Source organism: Aethalodelphis obliquidens, unplaced genomic scaffold (assembly GCF_003676395.1).
Source record: "Aethalodelphis obliquidens isolate GAN/ISIS:26980383/991018 unplaced genomic scaffold, ASM367639v1 scaffold44, whole genome shotgun sequence".
Classification (NCBI taxonomy): Eukaryota; Metazoa; Chordata; class Mammalia; order Artiodactyla; family Delphinidae; genus Aethalodelphis; species Aethalodelphis obliquidens.
Window position 1 is genome coordinate 11,708,772 of NW_020837988.1, and position 24,089 is coordinate 11,732,860.

General features: G+C 55.8%; 1 protein-coding gene across 1 annotated transcript; it reads right to left on the reverse strand.

Annotated features, from left to right (window-relative positions):
* Nucleotides 1–7,784: 7,784 nt before the first annotated feature.
* Nucleotides 7,785–10,683, reverse strand: ACTG1 (actin gamma 1). Its single transcript, XM_027081001.1, has 5 exons — nt 10,553–10,683; nt 9,746–10,114; nt 9,032–9,470; nt 8,749–8,930; nt 7,785–8,660 (listed from the first exon to the last, which is right to left on the reverse strand). The coding sequence occupies exons 2-5, from the start codon at nt 10,106–10,108 to the stop codon at nt 8,517–8,519; spliced, it is 1,128 nt and encodes a 375-aa protein (XP_026936802.1). The 5' UTR covers nt 10,109–10,114; nt 10,553–10,683; the 3' UTR covers nt 7,785–8,516.
* Nucleotides 10,684–24,089: the final 13,406 nt, after the last annotated feature.

Genomic DNA, 24,089 nt, shown 5'->3' on the forward strand with positions numbered 1-24,089 from the left:
TGATGACCTTACAATAGGATGCAAAAAACACTAGTGAGGGACATCCCTGGTGGCACAGTGGTTGAGAATCCGCCTGCCAATGCAGGGGACACGGGTCCGGGAAGATCCCACATGCCACGGAGCAACTAAGCCCGTGCACCACAACTGCTGAGCCCATGTGCCACAACTACTGAAGCCTGCACGCCTAGAGCTGGTGCTCCGCAACAAGAGAAGCCACTGAAATCAGAAGCCCACGCACCACAACGAAGAGTAGCCCCCACTGGCCACAACTAGAGAAAGCCCATGTGCAGCAACGAAGATCCAACACAGCCAAAAATAAATTAATTAATTAATTTTAAAAAAAACCCCACTACTTATAAACGGAAAAATGGGAGAATTCCCTGGTGGTCCAGTGGTTAAGACTCAGGACTTCCACTGCAGGGGGCGCAGGTTAGATTCCCTGCTCAGGGAATTAAGATCCTGCATGCCATGCAGCACTGCCAAAAAAAAAAAAAAGAAAAGAAAAGAAAAAGAAAAGGCAAGTTATAGAGTGAAAGTATTTGCAATATATGCATCTGATAAATTATTAGTATACAGGATAAAGAACTCTTACCACCCAATAATAATAAAAAAGACCAACAACTCAGTAAAAATGGGCAAAAGATTAGAATATATGCTTCACAAAAGAAGATATAAAATAGGCCGATAAACACATAAAGAGATGCTCAACATCATTATTCATCAGGAAAATGCAAATTAAGACCACATTGAGAGACCACTAACATCTAACAAATGACTAAAATTTTAAAACACTGACAACACCAAATTCTGGCGAGGATGTGGAGCAACAGGAATTCTCTTTCATTGCTGGCAGGAATGCAGAACGGTTCAGCCGCTTTGGAAAACAATTTGGCTGTTTCTTACAAAGATAAACACAATCTTACCATACAATCCAGAGGTTATGCTCCTAGGATTTTTGCCCGATGGATCTAAAACCTTTACGTTCACACAAAAGTCTCCACAAAAATGTTTATAGCACCTTTATTCATAATTACCAAAATCTGGAAACAACCAAGATGTCCTTCAATAGGGGAATGGATAAACAAGCTGTGGAATATCCAGACGATTGACTACTATTCAGTGATAAAAAGGCAGATGCGGGCTTCCCTAGTGGCGCAGTGGTTGGGAGTCCGCCTGCCGATGCAGGGGACGCGGGTTTGTGCCCCAGTCCAGGAAGATCCCACATGCCGCAGAGTGGCTGGGCCCGTGAGTCATGGCCGCTGAGCCTGCGCGTCCAGAGCCTGTGCCCCGCAACGGGAGAGGCCACAACAGTGAGAGGCCCACATACTGCAAAAAAAAAAAAAAAAAGTCAGGTGCTATTGATCCAGGACAAAAATATGGAAGAATCTTAGTGCGTGTTTACCAAGTGAAAGAAGCCAGTGTGAAAAGGCTCCATACATTTTTACGACATTTTGGGAAAAGCAAAACTTCGGAAACGGTAAAAAAAATCCATGGTTGCCAGGGTTTGGGGTGGAGAAGAGGATATAACAGATGAGGGCACAGGGCATTTTGTGGGTGGGGAGGCTATTCCTGATGGTTCTGTGATAGTAGATACCTGACACTGTGTAATGTCAAAACCCGTAGAACTTTACAGCAGAAAAAATGAGCCACGATGTATGCAAGCTTTAAAAAAAAACATTTAGGGCTTCCCTGGTGGCGCAGTGGTTGAGAGTCTGCCTGCCGATGCAGGGGACATGGGTTCGTGCCCCAGTCCGCGAAGATCCCACATGCCACGGAGCGGCTAGGCCCGTGAGCCATGGCCGCTGAGCCTGCGCGTCCAGAGCCTGTGCTCCGCAACGGGAGAGGCCACAACAGTGAGAGGCCCACGTACCGCAAAACAAAACAAAACAAAACAAAACAAACAAAAAAAAACATTTAGAAGATCAAGGGATCCCAAGAAGGAATGCAGACTGTTACAAACGGATGAAACCGCCTCACTAAATGGGTTGGGGGAAAGGTACTGACCTAAGTAACTTCAGGAATGAGTGGATCCCTAAGACTAAAGGCAAAAGAACAGTACACAGACCCATACTGTAGTTGGTAAAATTGTTTCCCGCTGGTACTGGTTAATTCTGAAACCGCTGTGCAGGCAGACCTCATTTTATTGAGCTTCACTTCATTGCGATTTTTACAAATCAAAGGTTTGTTGACAATTCTGTGTTGAGCAAGTCTGTCCGCCCCACTTTTCCAACAGCATTCGCTCACTTCGTGTCTCTGTGTCACATTTTGGTAATTCTCACAATATTTCAAACTTTTTCATTATTATCATATGTGTTACAGTGACCTGTGATCTTTGATGTTACTACCAGGACTCACTAAAGGCTCAGATGATGGTTAGCCTTTTTTAGCAATAAAGTATTTAATTAAGGTATATACATTTCTTTTAGACAATGCTGCACACTTAATAACTACAGTATAGTGTAAACATAACTTTTATATGCACCGGAAACCAAAAAATTCACGTGACTCGCTTTATTTCAATATTTGCTTTATTCTGGTGGTCTGGACCCAAACCTGCAATATCTCAGTTCTGCCTGAACATATACACTGGAACTGAACGATTAAGTGAACGCATGGTGGATGCTGGGAGCTAGGTTTCTCACTGTCAGAGTGAGAGTTTACGGATAAACAAAGGGCAAAGTGTAGACTGATCTAATGGTAATGATTAGAGTTGGGGACAACAGTAGGAACTCCTGTTTAGCTTAACGTAGATACAGATGGTTGTATACAGAAATATATATGTACGTGTGCACACCAAGTCCAATGTCATGAAGCTTTTGTCCTGTTTTCTTCTAAGAGTTTTATAGTTTTAGGTTTTACATTTAGGTCCTTAATCCATTTTTTAAAATAAATTCGTTTATTTATTATTATTTATTTATTTATTTTTGGCTGCACTGGGTCTTTGTTGCTACACGCGGGCTTTCTCTAGTTGTGGCGAGCAGGGGCTACTCTTTGTTGTGGTGCGTGGGATTCTCACTGCGGTGGCTTCTCTTGTTGCGGAGCACGGGCTCTAGGTACGCGGGCTTCAGTAGTTGTGGCACACGGGCTTAGTTGCTCCACGGCATGTGGGATCTTCCCGGACCAGGGCTCGAACCTGTGTCCCCTGCATTGGCAGGTGGATTCTTAACCACTGCGCCACCAGGGAAGTCCCTGAATCCATTTTGAGTTAATTTTTGTATATGGTGTTAGGTAAGGGTCCAACTTCATTTCTTTTGCATGTGGAGATCCAGTTTTCCCAGCACCATTTGTTGGCAGGACTATCCTTTCTCCATTGAAAGGTTTTAGTTGGAAATTCCCTGGCAGTCCAGTTGATAGGACTCCACGTTCTCACTGCCAAGGGCCTGGGTTCAATCCCTGCTTGCGGAACTATGATCCCACAAGCCATGTGGCATGGCCCAAAAAAAAAAAAAAGTTAAAAAAAAAAGAAAGGTCTTAGCAACCTCGTTGAAAATCATTTGACCATATATGGGTGTATTTCTGGGTTCTCTGTTCTTTTTTTTTTTTAAATAAATTTATATATTTATTTAATTTTTGGCTGCATTGGGTCTTTGTTGCTGTGTGCGGCCTTTCTCTAGTTGCAGCGAGCGGGGGCTACTCTTTGTTGCAGTGTGTGGTCCTCTCATTGCGGTGGCTTCTCTTGTTGTGGAGCACAAGCTCTAGGCTCGCGGACTTCAGTAGTTGTGGCGCACGGGCTTAGTTGCTCCGCGGCATGTGGATCTTCCCGGACCAGGGCTCGAACCCGTGTCTCCTGCATTGGCAGGTGGATTCTTAACCACCGTGCCACCAGGGAAGCCCCTGGGTTCTCTGTTCTGTCCCATTGGTTTATGTCTGTCTTCATGCTAGGACCACACTGTTTTTTTGTTTTTGTTTTAATTAATTATTTTTGGCTGCATTGGGTCTTCATTGCTGTGCACGGGCTTTCTCTAGTTGTGGCAAGTGGGGGCTACTCTTCGTTGCAGTGTGTGGGCTTCTGATTGCGGAGGCTTCTCTTGTTGCAGAGCACGGGCTCTAGGAGTGCAGGCTTCAGTGGTTGTGGTGCATGGGCTCGGTAGTTGTGGCGCACGGGCTTAGTTGCTCTGCAGCATGTGGGATCTTCCAGGACCAGGGATCGAACCCGTGTCCCCTGCATTGGCAGGTGGATTCTTAACCACTGTGCCACCAGGGAAGTCCCAGGACCACACTGTTTTGCTTACTTGTGCTTTGTAGTAAGTTTTGAAATCAGGAAGTGTTTGCCGTCCAGCATTGTGCTCTTTCCAAATTGTTTTGGCTATGCAGGGTGCCTGAGATTGTATATGAAATTTAGGATGGATTTTTCTATTTCTGCAAAAAAAAAAATGTCATTGGGATGTTGATAGGAATTGCATTGAATCTGCAGATTGCTTTGGGTAATACTGACATTTTAACAATATTGTGTTCCAATCCATGAACATGGGATGTGTTGTGTCTTATTTCTTTTAGCAATGTTTTGTAGTTTTCATTGTACAAGTCTTCCATCTCCTTGGTGAAATTCATTCCTAAATATTTTATTCTTTTTGATGCTATTGTAAAAAGGATAAGTTTTATGTGATGCATATGTTTACCACAAGAAAGAAATAGAAAACTAAAAAAACTTACAGACCAGGGAGGTAGACAAATAACACAGGCATTGAAGTGGGGGGATAGGTGCACCAGGTGGCAGGGCTGGGCTGTGCAGGGATACCATGGACAGCTGCACAGGTGGTGCACTGCACAACTCTAGGGGTTGCCACTCATATATACGATGATGCTGTATCAAGCAGGTGAGGCTTGATTATGCTGCATAACAAGTGACTCTACAATCTCATCAACTTACAGCAGTAAGGATTTCTTTCTTGCTCAGGCTGTATGTCTGACCATGTTGGCTCTGATGGCGTCTCTCAGGCCTCCAGGCTGATGGAGAAGCCCTTCTCTGGAACACTGTGGTCCCAGAGCAGAGGGAAAAGAGAGTAGGCTGGCTCCCACACTGGCTCCTAAAGCCCCTTCACTCCTATTTCACTGTCTACGTGTCCAGGGTCAAACATCGCCATCAGTGGGGTGGGAAGTGGAACGGGCACCAGAGAGGGGCAGCCTCTTGCAAGTGTTAGAGGACGCCTGAGAACCATGCACTGAGGCAGGCCCCCCTGGAGGGCACCCTCCTGGTCCTAGCAGGGAGCTGAAAGGGGAGGTAGAGCTTCCTGCAGGAGAGAACATCTTGGATGGCCATTGGTCATTGGGGGTTGATGGTGCAGGCCAGCACAGCTGTGGGGGACCATGTGGGGCTGTGTGTGCAGCACGCAGCCCCAGCAGTGGCGGCTCATGTGCTTCTTGGGGGAACACCCCATGGGGAGCTCTCCAGGTCTGATGTTTAGGGCCTCTAACCAGGAAAGGGTCCTGGGAAGCCACAATCTCTCGGTCACCAGAGACCAGCCTTTCTAATGTGAATCCTTGAACTCCCTCCTTGAAACGGTTTCTGTCCTCTACTCAAACACTGACCACTTGGGATGAAAGGGCCTTGAACTTGAAATTGCATCCAATAAACACAACGTCCACCTCTTGCCAGGGTATGGTAACTCTGAGTTGGAGTGGTTGCTGACTGTCCGCTGGGCATGTGGACAGGCTCCTTGCACTGCAGGAAGGAGGCACCCATGAGCTTCCTGCTCCACTCAGAGGGCATCCTCCACTTGTCTCAGCATCAGGACACCTGGGGGACCTGGGGAAGGGAGCCTCTCGAGGGTTCACATCATGGAGTCCCCCAGGATATGAGACATTTCTCTGAGGCAGCCCTTCCAGAAGCTTCCATTCATTAAGCTGATTAACATTAAGACACTCAGCCTTTGAGGTTTCATCTTCCCTAAGTGGCCCATTTGAATACTTTTCTCTCATTTGCCTACACGTTCTCCCAACTTTTCCTTGCAGATCTCCAGTCCTTCCACGGTCTGGAGATTCATCCTGTTTTCCACTTTGAAGCTGCTGCATCCCGAGTGCCTGTTGATAACGTTCTCCCGTGAAAAGCTCCTTTCTCCTTCTGTAGAAGTAGGCAGAGCTGGCCACATCTTGCTTTGGTTTGAGCAGATTCCGTGTGGAAAGTCATGGTGGCTACAGTCAATCTTTTCCTCAAGCTCCCTCTCCCTTGCAAAGCCTAGCGTTTTCGTGCATTCAGTAACGCAGAGCTACCCGGAGAAACGATGCTGACAAAAGGTGAGATGTTCCACAGGGGCTGGAGGAGGGGCCTGAGGGGAGAGGTCACCGTGAGTGCCTCCCTTTGGCAGTGAAGTGTCTTTTGATGGATGGCAGCGTGCCAAGCTCTCCAATAGGCTCGGCCAGGCAACGGCCGTCATCCAGTGGGTACACTGATTGGGTTTGACATCATGTTACTGTCCCCAGAGCACCACAAAGAATGGCCAGTGTCTTCTGTGCTGCCGAAATTCTGCTATACCCCACAGGAGCAGGAGGGTGGGCTGACATGCCCCTTCCACGCACAGGGAGGGTGTCCTGGCCTCCGCGTGGAGCAGGCACCGCTCTCCAGTTTGCAGAGGGGACAGAGGAGACGGAGGCCGGGAGTAGAGGGCCTTGCCCACCGGGCCCAATGCAAGAAGAGTGGATGGAGCTGGGATCGTGGCCACCCAGGCAGCCACCTTTTTCCTCCCAGTTCCTAAAGGTGTTCTGTCCTCCCCGGCGGCTCTCCTCAGTCCGGTCTATCCTGTTCCCTGAATCTGCTCATGCTTCAAATCAGATTTTCTAGTCCTGACTGAAAGCGGAATACTGCCCAGGGCAAAACAGTAATTTCTGACCTGTCACTCTTGTGCGTTCCACAGGTGGTCACAGGGAGGTTATGAGCAAGGGGACAGGGGCAAAGCAGACGGAGGTGTGAGACTGGCAGGGTCCACCTTCTGCCCCCCAAAGGAGAGACTCCACATCTCCCTCAGTTGTATGTTCTTGGGGCCCCTTACTCCCAATCCAGCCCAGCCTAACAGGGCCTCCCTCCCCTGGACCCTGAAGCCCTCTCCCCAACTACCTGGAGGTTAAGCTAGAAAGCACCACCAGCCCCCACTGGTGAAACTTGCTTCCCAACAGCAAAGGCATGAAATCTCCAGATTTCAAAAACATGTTCTTCCAAACCCTTAAGCTTTTTCAATCTAGCGAAGAAAGCTTACCTTTCTGACCCAACCTGCAAAGAATTGTTTGAAAATCTGAAATACCCGAGGAAGACTCTGCCTGCCTTTACATAAAGTTTTGGGGCAGAAGCCATCAAGGAGCTCAGAGCCTGCGAGTCATGTTCATGTCACCAGATGACACTTCTATCATCAGATCGCAGGTTCCACGGCTCAGTGGTCAGGCTCTATTTTATTAACCCCGCGGTTGTTCCACTCTGATATGCTGACCAAAGAACAAGTCTCACCCTACCACTACCAGTGCGGAGAAAGCCATGCCCTCCACTACTTGTGTGTGGAGAAAGCCATGCCCTTCGTGGCCCCAAGTGCTTCTATGGCAGCACAGCCCTACGCTAAATTGAGAACACCAAGTATAAAAAGATTCCTCCTTCCACCAACTTGGGGGCCAATCCCAGCCAGGTTCTTTCCCTAGAAGCCCCCAAGCCCACAACGTGAGGCAGATTCCAGCTGTGAAGAGATGTTCATTAGGACCACTTGCTCACCTGTGGTTTGGGTGAAACCAAACTGTTGCCTTATTTGAGCCGAGGTTGTTCCACCCTCACCCAACCTTCCATTCCCCAAAACAGGAGGCACTGATCAGTTTACTGCAGCACTTTTATTTCCTCACAATGACGCATTGCTGGGGCCTAATGTTCTCACATGACAGTAGAAAACCAAAATCTGTTGTCATCTCTTAGAGAATTGAGAATTGCGTACAAAAACCTTACATAAATTAAAAGAATAAATTTACAGGTGTGAATGCAAACTGTTTTCCAACTCAAGGTAAGTTAACAACCCACGGTGTTCTGGCGGGAAAACTTCGGTAAGAAAGGAAAGCAAGTCCTAAGGCTCAGACCTTCCCAACCCCGTAAGACCGGCAAAACAGAAATGACAACTGGTTCAGGACTCCTGCCAGCCTCTAGAGAAATCCTGGAATAGGCAGCTCTGACACATTAATACCCTGCACAGATCGAGAGACTCCTGGTCTCCCAGATTCTCATCAAGCCATTGGATTTCTCTTCCATGAATGTGTTCTCACCTCAGCCACAAAGTGACGGAGCCGCGTGTTAACTAGGGGTTTAAATCAAAGATATGCACAGGATATTAAACATATACCAAGGGAAGAGTTAACTTGAATACAAGATCAAAATCAGCAACAAGTTCTACAATCCAGTGCTGATATCAGATACAAGCTTCTAGGACAAATTTCTTTTCAAAGGCTTATTCCAGTTTCATGAGGCTAGCATGAGGTGTATACATTTGCCAAGGCAAATTTATACTTCTGAATTAACTCATGCAGCAAATGCTACGCATCTGCTCGCAGTCCGTTTAGAAGCATTTGCGGTGGACAATGGAGGGGCCTGACTCGTCGTACTCCTGCTTGCTGATCCACATCTGCTGGAAGGTGGACAGCGAGGCCAGGATGGAGCCCCCGATCCACACCGAGTACTTGCGCTCGGGAGGAGCGATGATCTGGAAAAACAAGAACGTGGTTTTAGTCAGTGGCATTGTCTTCCCAGAAAGGCCGCCAAGCCCAAGCCCACAACCACCTCTGACTCACCTTGATCTTCATTGTGCTGGGGGCCAGAGCCGTGATCTCCTTCTGCATCCTGTCGGCGATGCCGGGATACATGGTGGTCCCACCAGACAGCACCGTGTTGGCATACAGGTCCTTCCGGATGTCGACATCACACTTCATGATAGAGTTGAAAGTAGTCTCGTGGATGCCACAGGACTCCATACCTAAGAGACAAAGCTCACTCTCAGCGGTCACGTTCAAGGTGAAAGGCACCTCGGCTCTCAACAGCCTCAGACGGAGGTCATGCTGCCTGCCTGACACCTACCCAAGAAAGAGGGCTGGAAGAGCGCCTCTGGACACCGGAACCGCTCATTGCCGATGGTGATCACCTGACCATCAGGCAGCTCGTAGCTCTTCTCCAAGGAGGAGGAGGACGCGGCGGTGGCCATCTCCTGCTCGAAGTCCAGGGCAACGTAGCAGAGCTTCTCCTTGATGTCACGCACGATTTCCCGCTCAGCTGTGGTGGTGAAGCTGTAGCCACGCTCCGTGAGGATCTTCATGAGGTAGTCTGTCAGGTCCCGGCCAGCCAGGTCCAGACGCAGGATGGCGTGGGGGAGGGCGTACCCCTCGTAGATGGGCACCGTGTGGGTGACCCCATCCCCAGAGTCCATGACTATACCAGTGGTGCGGCCAGAAGCATACAGGGACAGCACAGCCTGGATGGCCACGTACATGGCCGGAGTGTTGAAAGTCTCGAACATGATCTGCAAGAGGCAACAACTCCTTAGTCAATGGAAAGGACCCAGGACCACCCCATGCTCACACACCATGCCAACATGCCACAAATGTGATGTGTGAAGAAAAGAAAAAGACGCAAGCAGAAACACAAATAAGAAACCTTGAGACTTCAGGGAGGAAATGCCAGAAGAACAGAACCCTGGAAATAGTGAAAGAAAACCTTGAATTTCAGAAATCAAAACTGAGCATGAAATGACTTGTGAAACAGATGGAACGGCCCAATCGACCCGGCCACGCTTACCTGGGTCATCTTCTCACGGTTGGCCTTGGGATTCAGGGGGGCCTCCGTCAGCAGCACGGGGTGCTCCTCGGGGGCCACACGCAGCTCGTTGTAGAAGGTGTGGTGCCAGATCTTCTCCATGTCGTCCCAATTGGTGACAATGCCGTGCTCAATGGGGTACTTGAGAGTCAGGATGCCACGCTTGCTCTGGGCCTCGTCGCCCACGTAGCTGTCCTTCTGCCCCATGCCCACCATGACGCCCTGGTGTCGGGGACGCCCAACGATGGACGGGAACACGGCCCGCGGAGCGTCATCCCCAGCAAAGCCCGCTTTGCACATGCCAGAGCCATTATCGATGACGAGGGCGGCGATTTCTTCTTCCATTGCGATCTACTCAAAAATGCAACCATCTCAGGCGCGCCCTGGAGCCCAGGAACAGCCCCTGCACAAATGCCCTCGCCGCGAGGCGTTCCGCCTCCCCCCCACGACCAGCCGCCCCGGCAACAGAGTAACCGTCTGGAACCGAGACTGGCTTTTATGTAACGCCCCCAGCAGCGTTGTTCCGCGAAGACACGGCCGGGTGCTCTCAGTACTGCGGTCCGGTCCCGGCCCCGCCCTCGCCCTGCCCCCTCCGCCGGCAGCACCCCCACTGAGTCCTCCATGGACCCGCTGGGGCGCGTCCCACCTCACCCACTCCACCCCGCCCGGCTACCCTTTGTTCCCGGCGTCGGCGCGGCCGGGCCTTTGGGGCCAGGAGCGAAAAGCGGGCCTGCGAAGGGGCGCGGGGGCCCGGATACCGGGCCAGGCCACACAGGCCTGGTCACTTACCGGCGGAGGAGGCGGCCGTAGGACGCGGAAAAACGAGCAGACAAGCGACGAGAAGACAAGGAGCGCGAGCCGGCTGCGGCGAGTGAGATCGACCACGGCCTCCCCCGCCCGTATTTAAGCGGAGCGGGGCGCGCGCGCGGGCCGGCGGCGCGCGCGGCCCCAGAACATGTCCATATATGGCGATCTTTCCGAACGCCGGGCGCCCATTGGCCCGCCCGGCAGGGGCACGTGGGGCCCCGCGCCCGGTCCCGCCCCCCACCCGCCCCGCCCCCAACCGCCCCGCCCGCGCCGCCCCCGCGCGCCCGAGACCCTGCGAGCGAGACCACGCGCGGGCTGGCGCTGGCCGGAGCGGGGGCGGGGTGGGTGGGCGTCCCCGGGGATCGCAGGGCGGGGTGCAGAGGATGCCGCGGAGCTGACCCGCCGGCCCCGCCCCGGGACTGCTGGGCGCTGTTGGGGAGGGCCCGGCTGCACCCCGAAACTGCCTGGCCCGGGGCTGGGCGGCATTCGGAGCCGGTTGTGCGCCCGCGGCCGGCCCCGCAGTGGGGGGCTTTGCTCCCCGGGCGCCCCCTTCGAGCTTTCTCCCCGAGGCTCTGCAGGCCGCGAAGGCGGGTTCCCGGCGCCGGGCTGGGGGAGGGGTGGGTGGTGGTCCCCGCCGGCTGCCCATGCGGCATTGTGGGCCCCATGGTCCGGGGGAGTCCCGGGGAGCCGTGACCTCGCCCCTGTCACGATGGAAAGGAGCCGCCCGTTCCCTAGCGCAGCCATGACCGCGTAGTCCCCTCCGCCGGAGTTGGGGCGCTCGGGGGTCCCTGACGGTGCAGAAACGGGGTCCCTGGCGGTGCAGAGACTGGCCCCGTTATACCACACCCAATACATCCTGCCCCTCAAACCGCAAGCCCGATTGTCCCCAGGCGGGGGCTCCACTCCGGGTTTGGAGGTTTGCCCCCTCCCTGTCCGTTGGGGAGAGGGTGGAGCTTTGTTTCACTTTAGTCATCTTTGGGCATCGTAGGGAAACTGAGGCAGGGAAGAGTAGTTTTGACCGCTTGAACTGTCAACTCACCCCTAAACTTGAGAAGGGGAACTCTCTCTTCTGTTTATGACACTAGAAGTAAACCCAATGGACCCCGGCAGCCCTCGGGCTGTGGTTTTCCCGGGTCCAGGGCGCGCCCTTTTCCCCAGGAGCCTGCTCTTGAAGACCTGTCATCTCTGGCAGGGTCCTGGTCACACCTGCTGCTTCCAGTGTTTTCGTTATGCCCGGAGGGAACCAGGTACTACGGTTTCCTTGGACTTACTTGTAAGCTTTCGGGATTGCTCAGTACAGAATTAAACATCAGAGGAGTCATGTGTAAGAGCACACTGGCCATGAGGGGTGACAGTGGTGCCGGACTGAGTGAGTCTGGGGACTCGTCCAAGGTCCGGGCGCGCTGGGCTCTACCCGGGCTGATGTCTGATGGGGGGCGAGGCCGGGCGCCCCAAGAGCCCTGAAAGGTCAGCTGGTGTCCACATCTACCTTGGGCTAGGCAGGTAAAGCAGCCGCCCAGCCCACCTGCGGACTGCAGTCACCCAGATGCCAAGGCCATGCCTATGGCCACCCATGCCACCAGGCCTAGCTGGGTCCCAGACTCCCCAGACTTTCCAAGGGTGTAGGGCAAGGCTACTGTCCATCAGGTGTGTGCTCCACCCATGGAAGAACTTGGGGCTGGGCCTCCGGAAAACCCACCCTTACAGGCGCTCCTGGGCACAACCACCGGCCTTCAACCCCCAGGTGGGGGCGTCAGTGTGCGAAGAAGACTGCAACATTTGGGGGTCCCAAGATGTCACACACGAGAAGTGGGAAGTATCCAGTATCCAAGGCGTCGCGTCCTGTGTCTGCCCACCCCGCATTCCACTCAGGCTCCCTCGACTGCGGGGGCCTCCCCTCCTCGGACTCCAGTTCCCTCTGGCCCTCCTTTGTCTGGTGTGCCCGGGCTGCTTCGTGGGACAGATGGGGAGGGGGCAGAGGCCGTTGGAACCTCTGTCCCCGTTCCCCCTTCCTTCTTTCTCACCTTGCAGTCCGCAGGGCGCTGGGTGCACGGCCGAAGGGTTGTGGGGGGAAGTGGGGCGGGGCCTGGGAGCCCCGAGATTTCCGGGGCTTCCCCCTTCGGTAGGCCGCCAGCCCGCCACCAGCAGGGCCGGGCTGCGGGGGAGGGCAAGGGGCGCTCTCAGCCGGCCTGGCGCTGGCTGGGGTGGGGGAGCAGTTTCCAGTTCCGCGGCTGTGTCACCCGGCGCGGTGGGGCGGGGGTCAAGGTGAGGCCGCAGGTGTGCGGGTGCGGGGTGGTGGCGCGCGGCGCGGCCATATTTGGCCATTTCGGCGCCGGCCGAGCCCCGCCCATCGCCCGGGAAGCCGCAGCCTGGGCAGCCCCGTCCCCGCCCGCCGCCGGCCCTGAGTCACCGGCCGGGCGGGGGGCGGAAGTAATGGACTGGGGGCGCCGGGCGCGCTCCTAGCCTTATTTAGTCAAGGAGGCCGCGGATTGGCCGGCGGAACAAAGGGGCGGTGGCGGGGGGCGGGGAGGCCCCGGCGCCTTCGAGGAGGCGGGGCGGGGCGGGGAGGGCACCGGCAGCTTCTCCCACCCTCACCGCGGGCCTCCGCGGGCCTCCGCGGGCCTCCGCGGGCCTCCGCGGGTCCGGGAGACCTCGCTGCATCGCGTCACGCCCGGCCGCGAGAGTGCAGCGTGGGGGAGCGCGCGGGCCCAGAGGTCACGTGGCCCGGGCGGGGGGAAGCGGAGCTGGAGGCTTGGCGGTGGGGGGGCGGGCAGGGGGCGACGACCCTCCTGGGAAGCACCATCCGGAACCAGGAGTAAGTGGACGCCGTGGGTCCAGGGACCGGGCCCCAGATAGAGCGAGACCTCCAAGCCCCAAACAGGGGGTTGGGGAAAGCCGCATTCTGCGCTGAGATTTTTCTGTTTTGCAATCGGGCAGTGCGAGGCCTCGCCCAAGGTCATCTCAGGGCTGTGCTCGTGGAAGCGCACGGCTGCCCCCACCCCTCCTGAAGCTGGAGAGGCCCTGGAGCCCCTTGGGAGGGGACCACACGGATGTGGCAGCCCCTGGCTTGGGTCAGCAGGGAGGCCCTGGGAGGAGGGAGAGTCAGCAACTGCACTTCTGCCCAGAAGTGGGTGTGTCCTTCCCAGCTTGAGGATGCAGACTTGGGGCTCAGAGAAATGATGTGAGTTTTTTAGCCCAGTGCTGGTTTGGTGCATTTATTGTGACCTTGCTGCATCTCGTTTCATCTTCTATCCATTTAACGGCTGAGAAGACAGTGGTGCAGGGAGGTGGCATCACCTTGCAAGGAAGTCTGGCGTAGCTGAGACTTAGCCCCAGGCCTCCCCAGCCCTGGACACTGCCAGGCAACCCCAGCTCAGGGTCCTTCCCTTGTCCCTCCCTCTGACACCCACACCAGCCTGGCGTCTCCTTGCTCCAGCCTCCAGGGATGCTTCCCGGGATCCAGGTCACCTCTGCACCTGGTAGCCTCACCCCTAGCCCATCACCCCACCCCTGCCTTCTGCCTCTCTCCACCTCCCAACTAGCCAGTTACTTGCCAGGCAGACAGGGTAGGGAACTTGGTAACAAGTCCCCCTTCGGGCCTTTGCCTCTGCCAGGAATGTCTTTCCTTCCCCTCCCTCCAAATACAACATGGGATCCTGAGTTGGATCCTGGAACACAAAAGAAGACGGTAGTGGAAGAACTGGTGAAATCCGAATAAAGTCTGGAGTTTAATTAATTAAGTACCAAAGTCAATCTCTCAGTACAATTGTACCATGACTGTGTAAGATGTTAACATTAGGGGAAACCGGGTAGAGAGGCTGCAGAAATGCTAATACTGTCTTTGTGACATTTGTGTAAATCTAAAATTATCTCATAATAAAAACTTCATTTTAAAAATACCAAGGAGTACTTCCCTGGTGGTCCAGTGGTTAAGACTCCGCACTTCCACTGCAGGGGGTGTGGATTCAATCCCTGGTCAGGGAAGTTCCACGTGCGGAGCGGTGCAGCCAAAAAAAAAAAAAAGCCAAGGAAAACCAAAGTTTCCCTATCCTCAGCTCACTGTCCTATTCTCTCAGGCTTGTGGATCAAATGCAAGATGAGTGTTCTGCCACCTAAAACCTTCTCCAGGTCACTGGGCTGGCTCCCACTGGGGCAGGGGCAGCCTGTGGAGTGGCTCTGTCTGCTTGGAACAAGGGTCCCCAGGCTGCCCTGGTAGGCAAGGTCAGCTTACTGCTGGCTTGGCCAGCCTGCCTCTGAGTTTCAGGTCAATGAACAGAGTCAGGGCCACACATTTCTGTCTCTGGTCTTAAGTGTCCAGTGGGGCTTGTTCTCCTGCCGGCACTTTACGGACAGTCATGGAGGGTCCATATATCCCAAGGCACCCTGGAGGCCAGGGCTCCAGCCCCACGCCCTGCGGAGCCACCCTGGCGGCCAGCTGCTCGGGCACTTAGGCATTGGTGAGTTGTCAGGTGCTCTGTGCTCAACCCTGCCATTTGTTCTGTGCCAGCATGCACTGGGCCAGGCCTCTTCGTGTGTCATCCAGTCCTCACTGCATAAGGCAGGGAAACTGAGGCTCGCAGTGTGCAGCCCCCACATGAAGTTGGGGTGTCAGGTACACAGAGACACCCAGGCCAAGGCTTCACTGCTCCGGCAGTGGAGGGCTCCAGGCATTTTGAAGACAGGCCCCACTGGAGTTTATTGGAGGTTCCCATCGCCCCACTGTGGTGCAGCAGGAACCAAGGAGGCCTCTGGAAGAACACTGGGTTGGGAGTCAGGACCTGAGTTCTGAGCCTCAACTTCTGTAAAGAAGATGGGCCAATGATGTGAGGGGTGTGTGGCCCACCAGAGGCTCTGAGGCTGGTACCCCTCCTGCACTGGATGATAGGTCTGGGGACAGGAGACCATTGGGTGGCCCAGTGAACTTTCCCCAAGCCGCACCACTGAGGTTTTCCAGACCTCTGGCCTCAATGTCCCCAGGCATTCAGTTTTCGATGATGATTAAGCTGTACTCGCTCAGCGCCTCTGTGTGTCAGACCTGAGATTACCAGGAGCGGCGGCCTCCTTACTCTGCTTTCAAGGGCACACCCCCCAGGCCTCGTTCCACTGGGCCTTGGGGGACAGTGACAGCGCTGCCTACACCACTGAGCAGGCTGCTGGACCTGGTACAGTGGTCCAGAAATGGTCACAGTCTGCTCTTCATCTTTGCTGCACACACTGCCCACCTGTGTGGGCCCTGCCCCCGGAGGTCACCACTTTTCACCTCTGCATAGTTCTTACTCTTGGTGAGCTGTGTCCACAGATTGCAAAGGGGAACCAAGGATTAAACCCAGGAGGCCAGGCCTCCAGCTGCTTCATGACAGTTCCACCTCAGCATGTGGCTAAAGCCAGAAACCAGGGGCTTCCCTGGCGGTCCAGTGGTTAAGGCTTCATACTCCCATTGCAGGGGGCATGGGTTTCATCCCTGGTCGGGGAACTAAGATCCCGCATGGCCCACGGTGTGCTCAAAAATAAAAAGTCAGAAACCAGGGTGCCCACCAGACCATGGCACACTCTGCACATCCCTGACCTGTGTCCAGTCCAGCTGTCAGCCTCCTGGTTCCCCACAATTAATATTACAAATCACATCACCCTGCTCCCCATGCCACCCACCGCCTCGATAGAACCTGAACCCCTTACTCTATTGCTGGAGGCTTTCATGGCAAGCTCTGCCTGATCCTCCACCCTTTCACCTACTATACCTCTCACTCACTGCCCTCCAGCCTAGGACCAGCACCTGCCCAGAAAGTTTTTCCCGTTGGCCACCTCCTCCCTGCAGGCCTCCAGGTCATCCCCTGGCCTTGGGGCAAGTCCCCACCTCCCACCTGAATGTTGGTTATTCAGTTTGTCCCTGCCCTCTGCCCCAGAGTGTAGGTTCTCTGGACACAAGGTGAAGCTGGTGTCCCCTGGTACCTATACAGGGGAAGGAAGCAGGAATGTAGGCAGAAGGAATGGAGAGAGTAGGGCTCCAGCCCTGAAAGAGGGAAGGGCCTTCCCTGAGAGTCAGAAGGGGGACAGGGGAGCTGCCGAGCTGTTCCCCCAACCCTGACTCCAATATTCAAAGAGAGGATATAGCTCTAGAGCTGAGAGGGAAGGGAGCAGAGGCCTGACTGCCCTCAGGGACCCTCTCCCAGCACCCAAGCTGGTAGGCTCACGGGGGTTGCAGGGGACAAGGGTGGGGCACCCCTCCTGCCCTTCCCGCTCTGGCACAGTGCTGCGGGGAGCTCACCCGGCCAGCCAAACTCTCTTGAGCTGGACAAGGTCAGGGCTGCCGTGACAGGTGTCCCCACCCCTGGTAAGACACGGACAGGAGGCCGCTGCTCTGGGCGCTCTGTCCTCCCCGCCACTGCTCCAAAGGCTGCAGCTGGAGTGGGCAGAGTGGAGGGAGGTGAGGTCACGGCTTACGTCGAGTCCCGGCTCCGCACCGGCCACCCAGGCCTTCCCGGCGCTCTCCTTCCGGGTTTTGGACTTCCCAGAGAAGCGGCGCCCAGGGGGCGGGCCCTGCTGCTCTCAGCCCCGCCCGCTCCAGCCGGTTTGGGACGCACCGCCCTGGCGGGCTGGGGGCAGGGCTCCGGGTACTCACACCCGCCCTGGGCCCAGGGCCGCGTGTCCTAATTTGGTCCTGGGGCAGTTCCCGGGCCACGAGTCGTAGCGTGCACCTTCCTGCGCCCCGGCCCGCCTCCACCTCTGGGAGCCTGACCCCAGCACCAGCTTTCTCTGAGCCCTTTGGTGTCAGCGCGGGAGTCCCGGGAGAGACTAGGTCCAGCGGGCGGCCGAGGGGGTGCGGAACAGGCTGCCACCGAAGCAGTGCCAACCAGGGCCGGAGGCCTGGGGCGCCCTGCCACCCGCGGCCATTCTGCACCCCCTCCGTTAGCTGGTTTCGGACCTGGGGTCAGAGCCCCCTCCCCTGCACCGCACAAGCCGCATCTCCTCTGCTCCGGCGGTTTGCGGGCAGGGCACGGCACCCGGGGCCCTGCGGACGGGGGAGATGGGCGCAGTGCGCACACTCAGGACGCGCCTCTCGCGGTCAGGCACGGGCTGGGTGCGGGGTCATCTCCCACGCGGAGAGAGCTCTGCGGCCTGGGCCAGGAGATGGCGCTCTGGCCGGCTGCGGCGGCCCCGAGCGCCCAGCTCTGAAGCAGGCTGCTGTCATTCCCACGTGGGCCGCCAGGTGGGTCCCGGTATCGCGGCTAAGCGGCCCGGGCCGGGAGAGGAGTCGGGGTCGCACCTGCCGACCCATCCCAACTACCCCGGCCCTCCCCAGAGCCCGGACGACCCCCGCAGCCATTGACTCGGGCTGGGGAGGATGCTGCCAGTGGCCCCTGAGTCATTGCCGCCCGAGGGTGACAGGGAGCGGCTTGGGAGTGGCCGGTGACCTCAGCCGGTGCTGAGACAGGGTGACAAGGTGGGATTGGGGTCAGCCAGCACCCAGGGCAACGGAAGAGGGGAGGGCCAGGGCCTCCACTCAGCCAGGCAGGGCCAGCCCACCCCTATGTCCCTGTGCCTTCTGTTCAGGGAGCGGGCAGCACCCACAGAGGGACCCCAAAGCTAGGGCAGACCCTGGACCTGAGTGTGTCTGTTGAATACACAGCTGGTTCCCTGGGAGGGTTTAGATGCCAGCTGCCATGCTGTCTGCTCATTGGACACACTGGGTTATTTCAGCAGCTAGGCCACCTGGGCAGATGGCCATAGATAACCAATTCAGAGAGGAGAGGGAGGCTCAGAGAGGCTGAGGTTGGTTCCAGGTCACACAGCAGGATTGGAGGGGGTGGGACTGTGAGCCCCCTCCCCCAACTATACACACCCTGCTGGCTATGGGGAGGCAGAGGTTGGGGGACAAAGGGGTGTGAGTTCATTCCTCTTCTCCAGGGGCTGCCCAAGGGCTGTGAGCTGTGGGGCTAGGTCATTTGGGACTGGGCTAGCCCCAGGAAGGTGGGAGAGGGAGCCGGCAGGGATGCAGCCTCCGGGGGACCTGGATTGCCACACCAGGGCAGCAGAGAGACACGGAACACCCTGAAGATGGATGGGTGGGGGGCAGAGAGAGCCAGGTTGGGGTTAGGCCATTCCTGGGGAAGGACAGAGGATGCCCATGGGCTGGTGGCCAGAGCTGTACCTCTACCTCCCTGGGTGACAGGTGGGTCGGCCCTACCTGTGTGTCTACCAGGGCCTGTGTGAGTGAATCGTCTCAGGGAGCCAGCCCCCAGGAGCAGCCCTGACCCACAGGAGCTGCAGCCAAGGTCAGCAGTGCTGAGCAGACTCACACACCCACTCCTGCTCCCAACATTCTCTTCCCCACTTTGCCCGGGCACAGACTGAGCATGGGGGGCGGGGCGGGGAGCCACCCAGCTGGGAAGAGACAGGCCTGGGGTCTGTAAGCAGGAGTTGAGTTTGCATATCTGCAGGTGCCTGTGTTTTACCTACCTGGGAACAAGGGAGGGAGTTTCGAGAGGATAATGTTCCCTCAGATTTTTTTTTCTGTGTGGCCGCACCGCGCAACATGCAGGATCTTAGTTCCCTGACCAGGGAACAAACCTGTGACCCCTGCAGTGGAAACAATGAGTCTTAACCACAGGACCACCAGGGAAGTCCCATGTTCCCTCAGACTTTGAAGGCTTGACTCCCGACTCTTCCTACTGTTGCTCTTGGGAAATGGTTGTCATTTGAGTCCCGATCCAGCGTCCATGGTTTTTTGTGTTTCTGCACAAGCGTTTGGGCTTTTCCCTTTTTTCCAGTCGATCTGAGATTTCTGGGGTACCCGTGCTGAAGACCTCATTCTTGTCTTGGTCACTTCTAGGCCCTAGGCCCTCAATGTCCTTCAGTTCTTGGGAATTTTCTTGTGTTATTTTTTTCATAATTTCCCTCTTTCCTGTTTTATTTTTTTTCTGTTCTTTTGTTTGGGGATTTCTGTTAATTGGCTGGTCATATCTCCTAGTTGAATCCTTTAATTGTCTTATTTTTTCTTCTATCTATTTATCTTTTTTAACTTCCTGGAATATTTGACTTCTTCTGACCCTGCAGTGGGATTTTAAATTCTAATTATTATGGTTTTTAAAATTTTTTAGAGAACTTAATAAAAACTTAATAAATTTTTACCATTTGTCACACTTGCCTTATCTTCTTTTTATCTTTCCCTTTTCCTATCTAAACCATTTGGGAGTCAGTCTCAGACATCCTGCCCTTTACTCCTTAATATTTCAGTGTCTTTTTCCAAAGAACAGGGACATTGTCTTATATAACCACAGTATAGCAACCAAAATCAGGCAATTTCACATCAATATGGCACAGTTCATCTAATCTGAAATCTAAATTTCAGTGATGACAGTTGTCCCAATAATGTCCTACCTAGCATTTTTCCCTGACCTAATCCAGGATCTGTATTGCATTTAGTTGTCCTAACCTATGACATACTTAATCCCCAGGGCCTCTCTCCTGTTCTCTGCACCGTTTATAGCATCACCTATAGGTGAGAAGATTTTTATTAGAAGCAGACCAGCACTAATGCCTCGAGCTAAGTGGCATGACACTGTCCCCATGGGAGCCATTTGACAAAGGAAGGTGACCACGTGCAGAGCCTGTTTGACTGTAGAAGGCAATGGACCATTTCTGTTTTGGCCCAGCAGTCAGAGATGGAGTTTATTCCCTTTTGGATCCCCAGCAACATTTCTGGCACACTTAATAAGTGTGTAGGTACTTAATAAGTGTAGGTACAAGAGTAGGTACTTAATAAGTGCCTGTGATTATTTGACGTGGGGAGTCTGGTTCTTTCACGATGCGCTGAGCCTCTGCAGATAGATTTGGTGTTGTGCACGGGTGTCTGTGTGTGTGTGTCTGTGTGTGTGTGTGTCTGGGCATGTGTGTGAAGGCGCACATAGACAGGGGCTGGGCAGAGGCTGCCATGGTCACCTGCGGAGTTGTGAGCTCCTGATCGTCCATGCCAGGTGTTGACACATCTTGGGCACCTGTGTGTCTGCAAGCCCAGGTGGGCAGTAAATATGCACATTTTGATGAAGTTGCCCTGTTCCTCACTCAGCCCCATGCAGCCGGGGCTCACGCTCAGATATTGCAAGTGTTCCTCTCTTGTCCCAGGAATGTGCAAAGGTCCTGAGGTTTGGGTGCTGGAAGATTGCCCAGTGGTCATGGGACATCTGAGCTTGCTGAGGTGCCCTCAATCCTGTCCTTGTGGTCCCTTCGGGAACTTTCGGCCTTGCTGGGTTCCAGAGGCCTCTGGTCTCTCCCTCCCCTCTCCTGCTGGATATAGCCCTCATCTCCCCCTCTCCCCGCCCCCTGACCTTATGGTTTTATAAGAGACAAAAGCCAGGAGACTGCACCAGCTTTGTACCCTGAAAGCTCTAAGTGGGGGCCTCCCCAGCCCAGCCAGCAGCTCTCTGCTTGAAGTGGGGCGGGGGGACCAGGCAGGAGAGGTTTTCAAGGAGCTGCTTTGCCAAGACTGTGTGTATCTGGGTGCGTGTGTGTGAAGACGAGGGTCTTGAGGGGGATATAGGGTGGGGGAAGGGAGGGGTCTTGAGAGATGGTGGTGGGTGTGGATTTTCACATGGAGCAAGCGGGAGGCACAGGCTGGGCACCCCCAGTGTTTGCACACACAGCGCAGTCTGAGATGTGCGAGCCCCCTCCCTTCTGCCCTGCTGAGGGGAACTGTCACCCTAAACCGCCTGCAGGCCTCCAGTAAACCAACCTAGGCCCCCGCCCGCCCATGTAAGTGGAACTGTGGGGCAGCGGAGAGCTCTGCCATGAAAAAATCATGAGGACACCAAGCTGTGGGCCTGTTTCAGGAACAATGCAGGAGGCTGGGCCCTGGGTGCCTGCCAAGCTGGACCCCAGGAGAAGGTGATGGGCCCAGGAGTGAAGAAATCAGGGCCTCAGGCTGTGCCCAGCAGCATCTGGACCAGCAGAGTGGCCCTCACCTCCTTGCGGGGCCAAGAAGTTCGGGGGCAGAGGGCCAAAGGGGTGGCGGAGGCCTGGCCATGGGAGGGGCAGAGTACCCGGGACGGCCTGGGAGAGGAATGCCAACTAGAGCAGCAGCTGGGCAGGGCCTGGGCTGAGGCGCAGGCTCTGGAAAGCGGGGTGGGGCACTGGGGATCTCCTCTGGGAGGAGTAATTCCCAGAGACTCACTGCCCTGCGGGATGGGTCTGTCTGGCATTGCTCAGCGCAGGGGGCCAAGACTTTAGTCTGGGAAAGGTGTGACTGTGGAGGTCCCTCAGCCGGTGGGGCTGTCCTGGCCTCCATCCTGGGCCATTTCCCAGTTTCCAGGCTCCAGGCCAGCTGAGGTGGGGAGGGCCCCTTCCCCCAGCCTGCACACACAGAGCACCTGTGCCAACTCACACCACCAGCATCAGTGTTGCCCGGGCACTGAGCCTGGTGCATGCGCTGGTCACCATGGCAGCAGGTAGTGTGCTGGCAGGAGCCCAGGCTGGGCTCTAGCATCTAGGGCTGGCTGTCTAGACGTGCGGAGGTGGGCGTGCTTTCCCTGGTAGCGCCAGAGGAGCCTGGCTGGGTGGAGTGGGAGGTGGACCCTCCAAATGGCCAAGACTGCCCATCCCCCAGCACCCCAGGAAAGGAACGGTTTCCTGAGAGCTCCAGGGTGGATGCCAGGGGCCTGGGGGGCTCTAAGGCCCTCTCTGCTCTTGGCCCTAGCTGGACACTAAGAGGGCAAGAGGCTGAGGATCGGCCCCAGCCTTTTCTGCTGGAGCCTCTGACAGCTGAGGCCACCCCTGCCCTCTGGGCCCAGCTGTGGCCATAAGGGGCCATCTGGCTGTGTCCATCTGCAGGTGGCCACTCCCTGAAGTAGGGAGCCAGAGGTGCTGCTCACCTTAGGAAAAGGTGCCCTCCTCAAGTCAAACATATTAAAGTTGGTGTGTCAGGTGGCCTGACGTCTGTGCCCAGGCCTGGTCCAGGTTGCAGATGCGAGCCCAGGGTGGTGTGGACACACGGGGTTTGTGCCCTCACCCCTGGGAAGGGACGGTGTCAGGTTCAGAAGTGAGCAGGGGCAGGTGAATGGGGGTCCCAGAGTGGCAGGGACTTTGGATGCCCCGGAGTGTAGGCTGGACAGGGCAGTGGTGGGCACGTTTGTGCTGCAAGTGGGCGGCTGTGTGGACAAGTTCTGGCGGGGGATGGGGTTCTGTGAGAAGGGTGCTCCCTATCGCCTGAGGAGCCAGCCCGCCACAGGCTCTCATGAGGAGTGTACATCTGGGGTGTGAGGAGCGCCCCTGAAACACATTCCCTTATGCTGTGCACAGCCTGGTCGCCCTGCTGGGCAGATACGAGTGGGCTCTGAGGCTGGGATCCAGAGCAGCGTCTCCAGACTGGGGCTGACCCAGCAGGTGGCCATGGCGCACTCTGCCCAGTTCCTGTCTGTGTGTACTTAAACACACACACACACACACACACACACACACACACACACACACACACACACACGAGGGGCCCAGACTCCCATGCACCCCACCCCATCTATCAGCAGAGGCTCAGCCCATCACAGAAGAATCCCACATCAAACATTCACAGGCACTTCTTAAGTACCTACTGTGTGCCAGAATCTTTCGGGGGATCCAGAAAGGAACCATGACCCTAGCAGGCAGTTGACGAGGGCCTGAGATCCTGAGGGGGAGGGAGGGAGGGGGGACCATCTGTGCAAACTACCTCCCTCCGAGGAAGCCTGGGCTGGAAGGCTCGCCTCTCAGAGTCCCCCTGGGGCCTGAAAGGCCAGCCCATGGCTCACACCCCTGGGTTAGTGCCAAGGAGCCCCACCCCGCCCCCACCTGGGGCTGTGGGGCCCTAGAACTGAGAGGCCACAGGCCCTTCTTTCTGGCTCTGCTGCTGAGAAGCTGCCTGGAGCCAGGCCCACTTAGCGCCTGGCGGCTGGGCTTCCTCCCGTGGGGCACGTGATGCCCATGAGCGCCCTGCCAGCACCAGTCAGCGCTAATGAGGCCGTCATGCTAATCGGAACAGGCCAGCTCCTTTGCAGCCTGACTGGGAGTTGGGGGTGCAGAGGAGAGACCAGTGCCCATGCCTGGAGGTGGCCATAGGCACAGCTGCCCCTCAGCCCACCCCCCCACCCCCGTACACATGTGGCCTGAAGTGTGGACAGCATCATGGCTTGTACCTCCAAACCAGGACATTTCCCTGGGCAACCCAGTCCCATAGGAACTTGGGGGGATTTGTGGGCATCATCTCTGGGGAGGGGGGTGCAACCCCAGACTGCATCTCCCTACCATGGGGTACCTGGCACGCAGCCTAGCCAGGCACCCAGTCGATGCCCTATAAACGTGTGGGTCGCAGAGGTGGACAGCAGTAGCCCCCAGGGAGAGCAAGACCAGCCCCCCGCTCAGCTGACCTGTGGCGTGCACTACACTGTCATGGGGATTTGTGTGCAGGCCTACCTCCCTGAACGCCAATCTGAAACCCCCAAGCAAGGAATCAGGGCTCCTGGTCTCCTCCTCAGTGTCTGCACGTGCCTGGGGAGGT